At 56.5% G+C, this 17082-nt stretch overlaps 1 protein-coding gene across 8 annotated transcripts in view; it reads left to right on the plus strand.

Annotated features, from left to right (window-relative positions):
* The window catches only part of SNPH (syntaphilin), a 37404-nt gene extending 20706 nt beyond the window's left edge, over positions 1-16698 (plus strand). For 2 of the 8 annotated variants that reach the window (XM_089308140.1, XM_051845165.3), the window contains 5 exons: positions 6365-6392; positions 7179-7834; positions 8445-8651; positions 10380-10529; positions 12419-16698. In XM_089308140.1, the coding sequence (XP_089164266.1) occupies positions 7653-7834; positions 8445-8651; positions 10380-10529; positions 12419-13598 (1719 nt within the window). In that variant the 5' untranslated portion in view covers positions 6365-6392; positions 7179-7652 and the 3' untranslated portion in view covers positions 13599-16698. Of the gene's footprint in view, positions 1-6364; positions 6393-6457; positions 7835-8444; positions 8652-10379; positions 10530-12418 lie in introns of those variants that run through there. The other 6 variants (XM_051845166.3, XM_051845167.3, XM_051845168.3 and 3 more) reach the window with 6 other exon arrangements.
* The last annotated feature ends 384 nt before the right edge of the window (positions 16699-17082 follow it).

The following is a 17082-nucleotide window of genomic DNA, read 5'->3' on the forward strand; positions in this document are numbered from 1 at the left end:
TGTTTCCTTGTATGCACCTCAAAGATGTGTGTCCCAGATATGCTGTGCTATGACACCTCATGGTGCAGAATCTCAGGTGCCTACCACCTGGGTGCCACCCTGGGTGACTCCTGTCGCCTCTGTGGCTCCAGTTTCCCCACAGGCCAGATGTAACAGTCTCCTCCTGGTCTCCCTCTGTAGCAGCAGTGGGGAGCCTTTTTCCGCCATGGACCATGTGGATATTTATAACTTCATTCACAGGCCATACAAAATTATCAACTTAAAAATGAGCCTGCTACAGATTCATTGAATGTCGAGTCCCTGTGTTGCATGGGCAGGGCCAGACCAAAGATTTCATTAGCCTTATATGGCCCGTGGGCCCTGCTCTACAGGGGTCTTGTGAGGATCTGTGGTGCTGTGGATATGCAAAGACTTCACAAGGGGCATCCCCAGTCACCTGTCTCCTCCAGGCTGACCCAGGGTCAGGAGCCGCAGGCAAGCACTGTAAGCCCAGATAGGTAGAGGGAGGGGCCCTGATTCTAGCTCACATTTACCACAACTTGCTGAGCCATTCATTTAAAATATGCATTATATGAATTTTTAAAAATCTGAAGGGTGGGCATTTGGTGCAGTGGTTAAGATGCCACTTGGCTGCCTGTTATCCCATATTGGAATGCCTAGGTTCAAGTCCTAGCTCTGCTTCATTATCTTTTTTTAAGGTTTATTTTATTTATTTGAAAGGCAGAGTTACAGAGAGAGAGAAGGAGACACAGAGAGATCTTCCATCCACTGGTTCACTGCCCAAATGACCACAATGGCTTGGGGCTTGGCTAGACCCAAGCCAGGAGCTTCCTCTGGGTTTCCCACATGGGTGCAAGGTTCCAAGCACTCGGGCCATCCTCTGTTGCTTTCCCAGGAACATTAGCAGGGATCTTGATCAGAAGTGGACCAGCCATAAGTCAAACCACTGCTCATATGGGATGCTGGTGTTGCAGGGGTCAGCTTTACACACTACGCCACAACACCAGCTCCCTAGCTCTGTTTCTAATTCCAGCTTCCTGCTGACGCACACCTTGGGAGGCACCAGTGATGACTCAAGGACTTGGGTCCCTGCCACCCATGTGGGAGACCATGATTGAGTTCCCGACTCCTGGCTTCAGCCTGGCCCAGCCATGGCTGTTGTGGGCATTAGGGGAATGAGCCTGCAGATGCAAAGTCTTTGTCCGCCTGTGTCAGTCTGTGTATGTGTCTGTGTGTCTTTGTCTCTGTCTCTCTGCCATTCAAATAAATTAATATTTAGTTTTTCAGATATAATTTATATACTATAAATTTAACTCTTTTAAAATGTACAACCCAGGGGTTTTTAACATATTCACAAAATTGTGTGGCCATCAACACTATCAGGTTCCAAAACATTTTCATCATCCCCCAAAAGAAATCTCATCCCCAATAACAGTCATTCCCTATTTCTGCTTCCCCTGACCCTTGGCAACTTCTTTTTTTTATAGTTATTTTATTTATTTGAAAGACAGAGTTACAAAGAGAGGGAGAGATAGAGATCATCCATCTGCTGGTTCACTCACCAGATGATTGCAATGCCTGGGGAAGGGCCAGACCAAAGCCAGGAGCTAGGAACTTCTTTGGGGTCTCCCATGTGGGTGCAGGGGACCATCTTCTGCTGTTTTCCCAGGTGCATTAGCAGGAGCTGAATCAGAAGTAGAGCAGCCAGGACCTGAACCAGCACCCATATGAGATGCTGGCATTGTAGGCAGCCACTTAACCGTTATGCCACAGCACCAGTCCCCAGCCTTTGGCAACTCTAATCTGCTTAACTTTCATATGAATGGGGAGTCATGCATGATATGGCCTTTGGTGTCTGCCTCCTTTCAGTTAGCAACAAGTTTTCAAGCTCCATCTTTGCCCTAGCATGTACCAGCACTACGTCCCTTTTTAGGGCCAAGTGATATTCCATTGCATGGATACATTACTCAGTGCTTATCCATTCCTCTGTTGATGGACAGTTAGGTGTTTCTCTGTCTTGGCTGTTGGGAAGAGTGCTGTTATGAACGCTCCTGTGCACATTTTTTGTTTGAACACCTGTTTACTGCTGGGGGAAGTACACACCTAGTAGTGGAATTGCCAGTCCTATGGTAGCTCTATGCCTAACTTTTGAGGAGCTGGCCAGTGTCTTCCCCAGCAGCTTCACTGTCTTACACTCCCACCAGCAGGACATAAGAGCTCCCATTTCTCCGCATCTTTGACAATACTTGATATTGTCGGTCTTTCTCATTATAGACATCCAGGTGAATGTGCAGTAATGTCTCATTTTGGAAAATATTTATCACATAGATTTTGAACCTGTAAACCACCCCCCCCCTTTTTTTTTTTTTTTTTTGAGAGGCAGAGTGGATAGTGAGAGAGAGAGACAGAAAGAAAGGTCTTCCTTTTGCCGTTGGTTCATCCTCCAATGGCCGACACAGCTGGCGCGCTGCGCTGATCCGAAGCCAGGAGCCAGGTGCTTCTCCTGGTCTCCCATGGGGTGCAGGGCCCAAGCATTTGGGCCATCCTTCACTGCCTTCCTGAGCCACAGAAGAGAGCTGGCCTGGCAGAGGGGCAACCAGGAAAGAATCCGGCACCCCGACCAGGACTAGAACCTGGTGTGCCTGCACCGCTAGGTGGAAGATTAGCCTATTGAGCCACGGCGTCGGCCCTGTAAACCCTTTTTACAAAGTAAAAACCTTCAGACCTTCCAAAGGTAGGCAGATGCGAGAGGAGCCTCACCAGGAGGAACAGGGAAGAAGGTTCAAGCTGCAGTCTCAGAGGCAAGTCCTTCTGGGTGGGACTCAGGCTCCATGCTCTCTAAACTGTGCATCCAAGGTTACTCACCAGAGACGTTCAGTGTAGCAGCCGACTCCGCCCACAATCCCTTGATTGCCTTGGGGACCCCTCACAGCATTCGCCCACATTGCTGGTCCACTGTGAGAAGAAGGAATCCAGGGACTGCTATCTGTGGTTCCAGCTCTGCAGGTGGATTGGGCAGTAAATAGTCCAGGAAGGAAGGGCCTGGCTTCAGTATGGAGCACAGAGGAGGCCATGGAGTCAGTAGGGGGTCTGCTCAGCACCTCACTGTAAATAGCTCTGGTGGTACTGATCCTCTGAGCATGGCTGCTGGCGACTCTCAGGTTGCCCTTCCCTCACCACTTCTGTCTGCTTTAGCCTTCGGGGAGCACCAGGTGCTCTGCTGGTTGAGGGGCAGAGTGTTCTGCATTCTCCTGTTGCCTGGGCAGAGAGGGGATACTTCCCAAGTTCTGTTCTGCTGGGCGCAGTGCTGTGGCCACAGCTGTCGGTGGTTTGAGTCATCAGGCACAGATTGTTCCGTTCCCTTGGATTTCAGGGTAGCTTTCATCTTTCGTTTGATGGCTAATGCTTTAGAAGAAGTGAATTCCTTGTACATCCAGGGGCTTTTGCCTTGCTGCAAAATTAGAGGAAGCCAGGTTTCTCCCCAGGCCTTGCTGATTGAGTGTAAGGCCACAGTGGCTCTTTGGAGAAGGCCCTTCATACTTTCACAGATGTGGGAATTGAGATCGAGGCACCTTAGGCATTGCCAGGTGGAAAGCACCGATTAGAAGGCCATCCAGGCAGGAGCAGCCCTACAATCAGAGATTGGCAGATCCAGAAACTCCTTAGAGACCATCTGATCCAACTCCTTCATCCATTGAGTGTGTGTGTTTGAACCCTGGTGTTATCAGAGTGCAGTGTCAACTGTGTTTGGTTTCATGAACTTCTCCAGCGGGTGGCATTCCCTGAGTTTCAGCCCAAGGCATGGCATGCTAAATGGGCAAGACAGTACGTGGTGGGAAGGTGGCGAGGCGGGGCCTACAGGCAGAGTGGGATCCAGACCTGCTGGCTGGAGGTGCGGTGACTGACCAACAAGTCCCTCCCAGGGGCCACCAGAAAAAGAGTGTTGGAAAGAGTGGGCCTTGAAAGCCAGGATCAGGAGTTTGTCATTCATCTTTACTGGATCAGGGGCCTCCAGCGATTTGGAGCAGGACCAGGCCCTCTTCTCTGTTGCTTCTGCCAGGGCCCTGACCCAGGCCTGACCAGCTGATCCCTTAGGAGTTTTTAGTCACTTGTCCCTTCCCAGCCTTACTTGGCTCAGGCTCCCTACCCTAGGGCTTTCTCAAATGCAGACCTGATTGTGTCCCTCTTCCTTTGAAAGTGCTCCCACAGCTCCCTGTTGCCTGCGGGACAAGAACTTGGCGTAGGTGGCTCTGGCTGGCCTTGCCCCCACCTCCTTCTGCAGCCTCAGCTCTTAGCAGTCCCCCTTGTTTCCTGAGCTATTGAATGATCACTGCCTTTGCCCAGGCTTCTGCACCCTCCCACCACTGAACTCCTATTCATCCCTCAAGACCTAGTACAAATGTGACTTCCCCCTGATGCTCCTGAGGCCACCATTGTCCCTTGAATGTGTTTCTGTTTTGAAGCTCACATCACATGGCGATAGTCTACTCCAGAATACTGGCCGTGCTCATTTTTGTGTCTGTTGTGTCATGAGCACTGGTTGGGCCCCATTCCTGTCTGATTCCACGTGATTCTCACAGTAACCGAAGGAGGTGCACTCTATGACAGCCCCTCTTGCAGAGGGGCTGCAGCTCAGAGCAGCGTGGTGACTGCCCAAGGAGTGAAGCTGCAGGTGGCCAGAACTGCATCCTTCAGTCTCCTGTTCCTGGACCTCCACTGAGGCCCTCAGGACACTGGGCATGTAAGGCAGCAGCCAAAGGGGTGGGTACAGCAGGGCCATTATAAGAGCAAGAAGTGGAGGCAGGCTGGGGTGCGGGAAGGGTTGAGGAGATGAGAGACCCTCAGCCCAGCTCCCTCTAGACTCCCATTTCCTTTCCGCTTTCTATCCAAGTGGCAGCCTCTGGCTGCCTGGGGACAGGCCTGTGGGACTCCGGGCTGAGCAGGTGGCATGGTGACAAACACCATGGTGACCTGCCTCATCTCGGTGCCTAGAGGAGAGGGGACCTGAGTGAGCACAAGGTGAACACTGCGGCTTTGGAGCAGGATCCTGGAGAGGTGGCTCCCTTTGGGCCCGGGTGACTTCTGCTCTCCCACAAGAGACTCTGCCTACAAGGTCCCATCCCAGCAGGGGAAATGCTGCTTCCACCTCCGTCCCAGATGAATGGCTGGCTCTGGCCTCCCAGGAGACTGTCAGCTGCCTCCAGGTACAAATGCCACCCACTTCCTACCCCTAGGCCGAGGAGGCAGAAAAAAGGGAACTCAAGAGGAGGGAGGCACAGACCTGCCAAGCAAGGTAGTAGCAGGGACAGCCAGGACAAAGGCTTCATTGTCCCAAGGCTACACACAGCTCCAAGGCAAACCTGGCATCTCGCCTGCCTCCCAGGACCTGTGTCTAGAACTCTCCCTGCACTTTGCTTGCTCCTTGGCAACCTCACCATGTTGGCAGGGAAGAGGGAGGCCCTCTGCAGACAGGAGTCCTGCTGTGCTGGACGTCCTCTGAAAGGCACACCTCTACCTTGCAGTCTCCTCAGACACAGAAGGCAAGGAGGGGGTGATGGTGGGAGAATGCCAGGGAGGCCAGGCTGACGTGGGCTAGAAGCCAGAGCCTGTCAGACCTGCAGCCGTGGGACCTGGGCCCAGTGAAAATGTCAGGGCTGCCTTGCAGGATTGTGGTTTGGTGCAATGGAGCAAGGCACATGAAAGTGTTGAGCGGGGTCATCTGGCCACAGAAGGAGTCAGTCAATGACAGGTGACCCTCGAAGCCCTTGCCCACCCACCCCCAGCTACTCCTGGTCAAGGTTGCCATATGTCCAAAGGCATGAGCCACAGCAGCCATCCTGAGAATATGGAGGAGCAGCAGTTGTCACTGCTGTCCCACACCTCCTGCTCTGGGGCCAGCCCTGTGGTTCCAGGAGGCCCTGCCTGGGTGTTTGGGGCACGGTAGATGGGAAGCATTGCCAAGCTGGGGCGAGCAGCTCAGGTGACAGGCATGGTGTCGACGGCTCCTGCAGCCCGGCACCCGACACCTCCAGGCACACAATGCTGGCTGTGTCCAAGCCCTCCAGGGGAACAGGCCACATTCTGTGTCACAGCCAGGAAACAGGCCATCTGAGTAGTGCTTTTGTCCACGCAGGAGGCAGCCCCGCCACGGGCAGGGGTGAGCAGGCTCCTGCGAGGCCTTGATGTGGGAAGGGGTGGTCCCTGGGCCAAGGACTCCGGCGTCTGAGATCCAGCCCCTTCACCTCTGATGCTGACCTGGTTCAGATGGTAGCCCTGCCATACACCTGGGGTGTGACTTGGGCAACTCCCTTCTCTCCAGATTCCTCACCTACAAAAGGGGATTAATCACAGCACTTCCTTGTAGGGTTATTGGGAGGCGTCACTGGCGTAATGTACGTAACGTGCTGGGCATGTCGGGGGCTGGAGAGGAGTGGGGCTGGGTGACGCTTCCTCTCCCTGCATGCGGGAGGTGCAGGGCACAACGTCCTCAGCTGGGTGTCCTGTAACCCAGGCTACTGTCTTTGGTCTCTGCTCTGAGCATGGAGGGGGAGGAAGGTGCTTGGGTCCCTGAAGCTGGCTCGGGATGAGCACGTTGGCAGCGAAGAACCCAGGTGGTCCCTCTCTCTCAGACTCCAGGGTCTCTGAGCTAATGCTCAGTGTGGACCTCCTTCCCACCATAGCCCACACCCAGACCAGAATGGGGCCTCTCCTTCTTAAGCCCCTGTAGGGCTGCCCTGGGAACCCAAGCCCCACCTAGGAAAGAGGCGTAAGGCCCCCCCAGGCAGGGGACAGAGGGCTGAACCCACCTACCCACTTACCTAGAGGGTCAGTGATGGGTCTCCCCAGCCATGGATGGTTCCTACTGGGTCTACCCACCAGAGTACCCAGCAGGAAGTAGAGAGATGCTTCTGTTCTCACCCATCCCAGTCCTCATCTGCTTTGAACCTGGGCCCTAAGTTCCTGGTGGGTGCCGGAAGTCAGCATGCGCGTTTGCAGGGCTGGGTGCAGGGGCCCAGCTGCATGGCCTGCACTGGGGGCAGGCTGCCTAAGCATGTTCCTTGGCACATGAGTGGTGCATCTTGGAATGGCAGGGACATGGTACCTTGGCATGTTCATGCATATCCATATGTCTTTCTACACGTGTGCTGGTATGTTGGTCTGTCTTGTCTCCCCTGTAGACAGGAAGTCCCGAACCACGTGCCAACTGGGAAGGTGAAGGTCGGCGATACCAGCCCAGCCCAATTTGGGGTTCCTGGTCCTACTCCAGGGGTCCTCCAGTCTGCCGCCCCTGCCAAGGAGGGAGGACTGAAGAGCCAGGGGTGGGATCTGAGTGTTAGGGGCTGGGGAAGAAGCAGGCCTGGCTCGTGCGTGGCATAGAAGACTCAGTGCTACACCCGTGGGCAAGAGGCCTGACACCCGATGCCCTGGGCCCTGGGCAAGGCCTCTGCTCTCCCTGGGGCACAGTCCCTCATCTGAGGACACGGGGTGGTTGGACTGATGATTTGCAGCTGCCCCTGAGGCTCTGACAATTGTGAGTTTGAGACTGGTGGAGGAAGCCTCGCACCAGTCCCATTAAGCTGCTTAGCCAAGGCAGCTGTGGGCAAAGCACGCTCTGTCCCGGGGTGTCCTGCCGAAGGGTGAGAGGAGAAGCCATGCCGGGCAGCGGCCCCAGCGAGAGGATGACATGGCCGGGCCCGGCCCTCCCCGCGGCCCCCACAACCCGCCCTCTCTCCTCAGCCCCCGGGACACCGCCCATCCCGCCCCTCACCCGGACCCGCAGCCTCATGGCCATGTCCCTGCCGGGGAGCAGACGGGCCTCTGCTGGATCCCGCAGGTGAGAGTTTCCCCCTCAGCCAGAACCTTTGCCCTCCGTGGTTGAGAGGAGGGTGGGCATCTGACTCCACCTACCACTGACTTGCAGAGTCTCTGAGCAGATCCTGTCCCGTTTCCCATCTTTAAAATGAGCTTGTTCTCACTCCTCCTGGAGTTATTTAAGAGCTCAATGACATGGTAGATAAAAAAGTGCTCTGAGGGCCTAAGCCACTGGGTTCCCACCAGACTCAGCCTCATCAGTGTTGTTGTTGACCTGAGGCTAATCCTATAGCTGCCCATTCAGGTGCACTTGGCCTTCCTTGATTGGCACCCCCACGGGCCCCTCCTCCTTTCCCCACTGCTGTCCACCCCGTTCTTCTCTACCTATGTCTCTATCCATGTAGACATATCCTCCCCTAGGCTAGGGGAACCCTGAGAGTTGAGGACCCTGGGTGAGGGTAGATGGGACCTCACCCTTGGCTTGCACCCTGCCCAGCCTGCACGCTTATCCCTGGGGAGCCGGGAGGACTGACCTCCTTCTGGCTTTCCATCTTGATTTGCCTTGTCTGTTCTGTCACCCCTGTCTGTGCATCTCCTCCCCTCTGCTTCTGTCCCCGGCGGTGATCCCAAAGCGGGGGCACTTTGGGCCGCAGCGGCCTGGCAGTGTTCGCCCAGTGTCCGCAACTGCCCACCAGCCAGAGTGAGCACCTGCCTCTTCTCCCTGCCTCCAGGCGCACCTCTCCTCCCGTGAGCGTGCGGGATGCCTACGGCACCTCTTCCCTCAGCAGCAGCAGCAACTCGGGCTCCTGCAAGGGCAGCGACAGCAGCCCCACGCCCAGGTAATCAACCCCTGCTCTCCAGGCCTGGCCTGCTGGCTGGGAACCTGAACGTCTCAGGGAGACACTGAGAAACTGGCAGAGGTGGAGCTGGTTCCGAAAGCAAAACCTGTTAACCAGTGCGTGCGGTGTTTGTAAGTTGTGATGCCAGGTAAGGTAGACGGAGACTTGCGGAAAAGTAAGACCAGGTTGGACAGACAGACTCAGGGGTGCTGGGGGCCTGTGAAGACCAGGAAGTCAGAGCTGAGTGAGGCAGTCCCCCAACCTGTTCCCCATCCTTGAGATGCAAGTGGGAGGCAGGGGAGTATGGGGGACAGGCATGGGCTTTGGATTCCCTCACATCCTGTCTCTGAGTCTCCATTGCCTTATCTGTAAAATGGAACTCATAACCTCAAGGCTTCCGTGAGTTGATTCCACACACCACCTATACATTCTAGGTGGCTGATGACCAGTAACTGCCTTTATTAGGGCTTTGGCCTGACTTGAAGGAAATGGTGATTTGAGCCACCATCTGCTGCCTTCCTAGTTGTACTAGCAGGGAGCTGGATCAGAAGTGGAACAGCTGGGACTCAACTGGTATTCATATGGGATGCTGGTGTTGCAGGCAGTGGCTTAACCAGCTGTGCCACAACACCGGCTCCCAGGGGGCCCAGGTTTTAAAGCCAAGACCCAAAGAGGTTTCTCTGAACGGGACAACCAGCAGCCAGGAAGCTGCAGGTGGAAGCCGCTGGGCCATCGTCTGCTGTGGAACAGGGCACTCTCCTGCCTCATGGAAGCCTTGGCATCCCTTCCTGATCTGCTCTGGGTGGAAACACCCCCTCCTCTGCACTGGTGGGGCCAAGGTGTGTGCACAGGTACTGCAAGTGCCGCCCTATGCTAGAAAAACTATGCACACAGAGTACCGCTGTGGACACTTCACACATGGACTGGCCTTAGCCACCAACATGAGGCTGAGTGAACATGTGCGTGGGCCTGTGAAGACAGCAGCACGATAATGAGGAAGTACAGGCCCAGGTGTGTGTACAGGTATGGGGGTGTGCAGGTACCTACGACTAGGAGTTGATGGACCTAGGTACCCACACACCCAGGTTGTGGGCATTCATGTGGTGCCTGCCTACATGTATGTGAGGACAGGTAAGGGGCAAGTGATCAGAGTGTCTGGAGACAGCTGGACCTGCTCGTGTGTGTAGGCTGCCCCATGCCCAGGCCACACCTGTGCTCAGCTCTGGAAAGTTCCCAGGGAAATGCTTGTCCACCATGCAGACTCAGGGTCTGCACCTCCCACCCCAACCTCCAGCCCACAAACTCATGCTGTGGGCTAGGAGGTAGGAAGCCTGGTTCTGGGTGCACCGCTGGTACCATCTGTGGGGCCTGGGCAAGTTCTAGCATGTCAAGCTGGCGAGTCATGTAGGCCCTGTGTGTGCAGACTGCTGGGAGGATTGATAGACAGTGTTGGTGAAGCTCAGGATGGTACCAGGCTCACAGGTGGGCCCTGTGACCTGTCCGCCACCCCTCACTGGAGGATCCTGAGTTTCCCACCCTGACCTGTATACTTCACACAGCCAGGCTTTGCTGAAACTCACCTTTCAGAGGGCTGGGAGTTCTGCCCACGTGGGCCTGTGCAGGAGGTCTAGGTCCAAGCTATGGGGGTGGTGGTCAGGCCCACGTCCCCTTGCTCCTGTGCCTCGCCTGACTGCGGCCTTCCTCCCTGGCCACGGTGTCCCCTTGCAGGCGCTCCATGAAGTACACGCTGTGCAGTGACAACCATGGCATCAAGCCCCCGACCCCAGAGCAGTACCTGACTCCGCTGCAGCAGAAGGAGGTATGCATCCGGCACCTGAAGGCCCGGCTGAAGGACACACAGGACCGCCTCCAGGACCGGTGAGCACGGCTGGGAGCCGATGGCTGTTTCCAAACCCTGAACCAGGGCCCTGAGGCACTCAAAGAGGAAGGAGTGGTCGGGGGCTTCCCAGCATCCACTTACTCTCTCCCTTCCCAGCACAAAGGCCGCTTTGAGTTGAGCCCATTTATGGGCAAAGTGCCCCTACCTCTAACCCCAGCTACTCCCATGGACTGCTCTGGGTAGCTGCTTGGGGCCAGGTGGTCAGTGATTCCCCTTAACAGCCTGTCTGTCTGGGCCTCCCACCTGTGTCAGAGCTCTCCTAGCAGCCCCTTTGGGCTATGACTTATGCCCTGGCTCCTGGCACAGGGCTTCTTTCTGGCTTACCTGTTTCTGTTGGAGGAAACTACCCTTAATCCCACCTTTGCTTCCACCCAAGTGAGTTCCAGAAGGTTCCTGGTCCACCAGTTCAAGCCCCAGAAACTTTCCTCCTTACCAACTTCCTGCCCATAGATGATGCAAGGAGCTGAAGCTGCTCTATCCCGACCTCCAGTCTTGGTCTTGGCAGCCTGGTGGCTTTGCTCTTATGGTTGACACTTTGGGGCTGCCCCTGGGCACCTTTTATCTTAGCCATCCTTCCCTGGATAGTGTCTGTCAAACACACAGCCTATCCAGAGCCGGATGCTGGAGCTCAGAGCAGAGAACACACCACTTTCTATTCTTGTCCTGTTAAAATGTAATCACAGCTTTGCTAAGATATAAATGACATACCATACAATTCAGCAAGGTACAGTGTTCAACTGGATGGTTCTTGGAGTCATAGAATTGTGCAGTCTTTACCACTGTCATTCCATAATCTTGTTATTTCCCAGAAGAATCCCCATTCCCATTAGCAGGCACTCCCATTCCTCTGCAACCACCAGGTCCCTGGAAACCTCCTCTTGCTGTCTCTGTGAATTTGTCTGTTCTGGAATTCCCTGTAACTGGAACCACACAATTGCATGGCAGTGTTCCTGACCAGAACTTGAGCCATCATCACTGCCTCCCAGAGGGTACATTATTAGGAAGCTGGAGTCAGGAGCTGGAAGAGGGTATGAATCCCAGGCACTCTGATATGGTACTCAGGTACCCTAACCAGTGTCTTAACTGCTAGGCCACAGGCTTGGCCCTGAGGTTTGTTGTTGTTGTTTTGGTCTCACCTCCCTCCCTATGCCCTGGACTTGCCTGTGACTAGGGAAGCTGAACGAGTCTGAGTGGGTCAGTGGGTAGCTGAGCCTGCCCATTGTCTGGTTTGCCAAGGGTAGCTCTGTGTCTTTCTTGTTTCTCTCTTCAGCCTTTCCTTTGTGTGGTAGCTACAAAGAAGAAATTTCTATCACCGATGAAAAGATAACCCTGCTGTCCTCACACTTCCCCTTCCACCCATCCACCACTTCTCATCCTTCCACTGAGGGAGGCTGTGAAGCCATCAGCAAGCCCTCCCCAGCCCTCACTCCCCTCCCCAGGGGCCTCCTGTCAAATGTTCCTCCAGGGACGTTTTCACAACCTTCTCTGATGGCCACATCCCATTCTGTAGAGCAGAGGTTTCCTTGTGTGTGAGTATGTGCATAACATTAAGATTGTGTTAGGTTTTAAAGCAGTAGCCCCTGAAACCTGAGAATCTTCCTTGTTGTCTTGATGATTGATTTAAACCTTAAATTAATTTGCATTTTGGCCTCTGGGGAGTGAGTGCTGGTAGTATCTCCCGCTGTCTCTCCTGTGTCACCCCTGGGCTGCACTCCCCACCCATGCTCACTCCACCCCGTAGAAGACAAAGAGGAATAAGGCGCTGAGTTCCTGCTTTTGTCGCTAGCTCTGAGCCCCTGTCCTTGGTGACCTGGTGGCCGTGGCAGGGCAGGCAGGCAGTGAGCCTATGCGTGTCATCTGCCTGCAGGGACACTGAGATTGATGACCTGAAGATGCAGCTGTCCCGCATGCAGGAGGACTGGATTGAGGAGGAGTGCCACCGCGTGGAGGCCCAGCTGGCCTTGAAGGAGGCCCGCAAGGAGATCAAGCAGCTCAAGCAGGTCATTGACACCGTCAAAAACAACCTGATTGACAAGGACAAGGGGCTGCAGCAGTATTTCGTGGACATCAACATCCAGAACAAGAAGCTGGAGACGCTGTTGCACAGCCTAGAGGTGGCCCAGAGTGGCACAGCCAAGGAGGACGGCACCGGGGAGTCAGCCGGCGGCTCCCCCGCCCGCTCCCTCACCCGCAGCTCCACCTACACCAAGCTGAGTGACCCAGCTGTCTGTGGTGACCGCCAGCCTGGGGACCCCCCCAGCGCCTCCGCCGAGGATGGAGCAGATAGCGGCTACGCAGCCGCAGATGACTCGCTGAGCCGGACGGACGCCCTGGAGGCCAGCAGCCTGCTGTCGTCGGGGGTGGACTGCGGCCCGGAGGAGACCTCACTGCACGGCTCCTTCAGCCTGGGCCCCCGCTTCCCCGCCAGCAACACCTACGAGAAGCTGCTGTGTGGCATGGAGGCTGGCGTGCAGGCCAGCTGCATGCAGGAGCGTGCCATCCAGACAGACTTCGCACAGTACCAGCCTGACCTGGACACCATCCTGGAGAAAGTGACCCAGGCCCAGGTCTACGGGACAGTCCTCGAGTCAGAGGACAGGCGCCCAGAGCCAGGCCCCCACCCCCCAGGGCCCAGAGACCCTAACTCAGCAGTGGTGGTGACGGTGGGTGATGAGCTCGAGGCCCCGGAGCCCGTCACCTGTGGGCCTACCCCACACCATCCCAGCGCCAACCCCAACCCTGGCCCATCAGTGAGTGTGGTGTGCCCCGTGGAAGAGGAGGAAGAGGCAGCAGCCTCTGCTGAGAAGGAGCCCAAGAGCTACTGGAGCCGCCACTACCTCGTGGATCTGCTGGCTGTGGTGGTGCCAGCCGTGCCCACGGTGGCCTGGCTCTGCCGCTCCCAGCGGCGCCAGGGCCAGCCCATTTACAACATCAGCTCCCTGCTGCGGGGCTGCTGCACCGTGGCCTTGCACTCCATCCGCAGGATCAGCTGCCGCTCGCTGGGCCAGCCGGGTCCCAGCTCTGCAGGCGGTGGCTCCCAGCTCTGAGGGGCCCGTCCCAGGCGGCCTGACCAGTGATTGTATCGTAGAGATGCTCTCCCCCGCCACCCATACCCCCTGGGACATCATCTTATTTATTTAGTTTTTTGTTTGGAACTTTTTTTGGGGTTTGTTTTTTTTCTCCCCAGGATATTAGTGTCTGGGACTGGTAATAAGGTTTGGGAGAGGTACCCCAAAACATTGACAAAGAGAAAGGCAGGGAGGCACCCTGATTGGGCAAAGTACAGAAAGACAAGGCGGTGATGGTCCCAGCCTGGCCCCTCTGTCCCCCTGGCCCTGCAGACAGGGCAGATCCAGCTCAGGAAGTCTCTGGCTGTGTGTATCTGGGGGAGGCTGCACTGCCCGTCCAGGCCTCCCCTGCCTGCACCACCCTGGCCTGCACACTGCTCTCTCCATGCTTCTCCCAAGCCTGTCCTCGCCCTCCACCCAGGCTTCTGAGCCAGTAGTAACTGTTCAGCTGAGGCAGCCAGGGCCCCAAGGGCAGGTATCTGACCCGAGGACTGAAGATCCAGCCTCCTTAACCTGACCCCGCTGTGGGAGTCAGAAGCACAGTCAAGGCCACGAGCCTAAGGAAAGACCATGTGGGGGCAGGCAGCAGCGCGGGTTTGGTGTCTGCTGATCCCAGGCCTTCCCAGCAGCCGCTCTCCTCTTGGCGCTTCGGACTGTCCTGGATCATCCTTCCTGGGAGATAGCGTAGCCCGACAGTCTGTGCTTGAGCCCCAGCTCCCGTCTGGAGAATTCATCAGCCCAAGAAGAGGACGTAGGGTTCGGGGCTCCTCCGCCTCCCGACACGAGGCCCCTCATCTGCAGTCAGTGAGGGGCTGCACTCAGGAATCCTCAGCTCGATGGAAAAACCCGAGGCCATGACTGCCCCTGGAGCCCACCCCAAATGTCTCCAGGGGCCTCGGGCCCAACTCCTGCTTTGCACTATTCTCATTGAGACGTGTGGTTCTCACCCATCCCTGGATCTCCGAGGAGGTGGCTGGCTGCTTACTTTCAGGGTGAGGTTTCCTAACTCAGAGACCCCCCCGCCTCTGAGGAAGGGTGGGAATCCCAGCAGGAGAGTCACAAGACGGGAGGATCAAAGCCATGATATTGGTCCAGGCCAAAGCAGGGCGCCCTGGGATGTGTTTCCCCAGGGCAGGGGTGTGCCAGGCTGGGCAGGAGCCTGCAGCTTCCCTGCTCACTCTCCAATCCCAGGCAGCCTGAGAAGGTTCGCCGTCTCCCTCCTCCTCCACTGAGACGTCTAAGTCCCCCAGCAAAGCTGCTGACATTTGCTATTTTACAAAACAAAATGGCTTCTCTTCCCCACAGGGGTCACAGCCACCTGCACACCCCACCCCGTCTTCAGAAGTTAGACCCACATTGCGGGGTTGGTGGGACCCCATGTCTCACCTGCCCCCCTGGCCTAGGGGCCACTCTGGTTCTCTGCCAAGGTCGCTTGCCCCTCTCCCTGCTGCCCAGCAGCCATTGCCTGACTGTTGGGCCCTGCCCTCAAGGGGGCACCTGCATGGGCTGGGCGTGAGCAGCCACCCCAGCCATGGGGCACAGGCCCCCTTTGCCATGCCTCGATCGGGGCTCAGACCAACCAGCTTTTGGGGAGCACGAACCCCCTCGCCCCAACCATAACCAAACCCAAATGACTGGGGCCTGGCTGGGGGTACCCCACAGAACACTGCGTTGTGTCATGGAGAGGCAAGGGACAAACCAATCCAAAGCCAAGCCAGGCCTGGCCACAGACCCAGCCCCCCTGGCCATGTGCTCACAGAGACGCATAGCATCTCCTTAGAAATAGCCCAAGCTCTGCTGGGAAAATAAATGTATGAACTATATTTGACAACATAAAGCCTATATATTTTCACCACTGGAATTCAGTCAAGCTTTATGGCCCCCTGCTCCTGTCTGTGTCTTGCTGTGTGTGGCCTTGCCGTCATGTCTGTGTTGGTGGACGTGGGCAGGGCTGGCGCCGTGGACCATTCTGCTCCTGCTTTCCTGCTAGAGAAAGCCCTTGTGAAGGGCTGAGCATCGCTGGGCCTGAGGCCTGCCTGTGTGGGTCATCGGGGGTCCTGACCACTGTGTTGAGGATGCTCTCTTTTAGGGGTTCTGGTGGGGCCTCCCAGGGCCTTTCTCCTTGCGGGTGGAGGAGGCAGCTCACTGCCCATCCCTGGGACAGACTCTGGAGCCACGCTGGCCCAGTGGCCCTGGCCCGGCTCCCACGTGCATGCATGCCTGTGTGTGTGCACTCTGAATCCCGCATCTATGCAAAAGGTGCAGCGCTGTGCTCCAAGTGGTGGGCACACAGCAGCTGCTGGCTCAGGCTCCCAGTCCCAGGGCACAGGGTGTGGGGCTGGGGTGACCAGGCTAGGGTCAGGGTTGGGCTTCCTGTTGAGAGCACTGTCCTCCAATGCTCCCCTCTGCCTTCCTGCTTAATGCTTTATACCTCCTCCTGCTGGTGGGTGGGACCTTGCCCTCCCGCCCATGGCTCCTGGAGCAGAAATCCTTGGAGTCTCCCTCTCCCCAGCCCCTTGCTGATTAAGCCCTGCAGAGCAATATCCCCAGGATCCACTTTCTGGAACTGCTGGTCCCTTGGAATCCAGCAGCCAGAAGCGAGTTCTCCTTAGTTCCAATAGCCCTGGCCAGAGCAGCTCACCTGTCCTGGCTCAGGAAGAAACTGGGAGTTGAACCTGGGCTTCCACATGGGAGAGCTGGCCCTGAGTGGAGGTCAGTACAGATATCCCCCAAGGGAATAATGAGCTTTTCACTGGAACACGCTTCTCCTTCACCACTGACACGGGGGTCTGGCAGCACTTTGTGGGGGAGGGGCACGGGCACAAACCACAGGTTCTGGGACCAAGGCTTTCCAAGGGGCCTGTGCCCAGCAGGCCCACACCTCCCTTGCTGACCTTGGGGACAGTGCACACGGGTCACACTGCACTCTCCCACTGGGCCATCCCCTTGACAGTGAGTCCAGGGGATGTGGGAAGGGGGGAGGTGGGGAGGGGTCATCACTCTCGTCGTCGTCTTTGTCCTTTGTTCAGACAGAGTTGTACCTGCCTCAGACAGCTCTGAATTAAAGCATGAAAACATGGCGAGGCCCTCGGCTATTTCTTTACATCGCGGTGGTTTTCTAAGGAGGCGGGGCTGCGGGGCTGGTGTCCTCCCCAGCACAGGGAAAGCGAGGTGGCAACCTCTGCCCTGATGCAGGGGGAAGCAGAGAGCCCCTAAGGCCCTGCAAGGCGCGGGGTGCCACTCCCATGGGAAGTCAGGCACAGGGTCTACAGCCCCCTCCCTCCACCCACCCTTGGCGTCAGATGCTGCCGGGCACCGTGAGGACAGCACACTGCCTTCCCCAGCGGCCTCTGAGGTGGGTTCTCATGCCCATTTCCAGATGCAGAAAGCAGCCAGGGCCACTCTGGGGGACCCCTAAAGCTAGTGCTTCCCCTCCCAGCCTTGCTGCCCCACAGTCCTCACA

This window comes from Oryctolagus cuniculus, chromosome 11 (assembly GCF_051225735.1).
Source record: "Oryctolagus cuniculus isolate XC-2025 breed Fujian yellow rabbit chromosome 11, ASM5122573v1, whole genome shotgun sequence".
NCBI lineage: Eukaryota > Metazoa > Chordata > Mammalia > Lagomorpha > Leporidae > Oryctolagus > Oryctolagus cuniculus.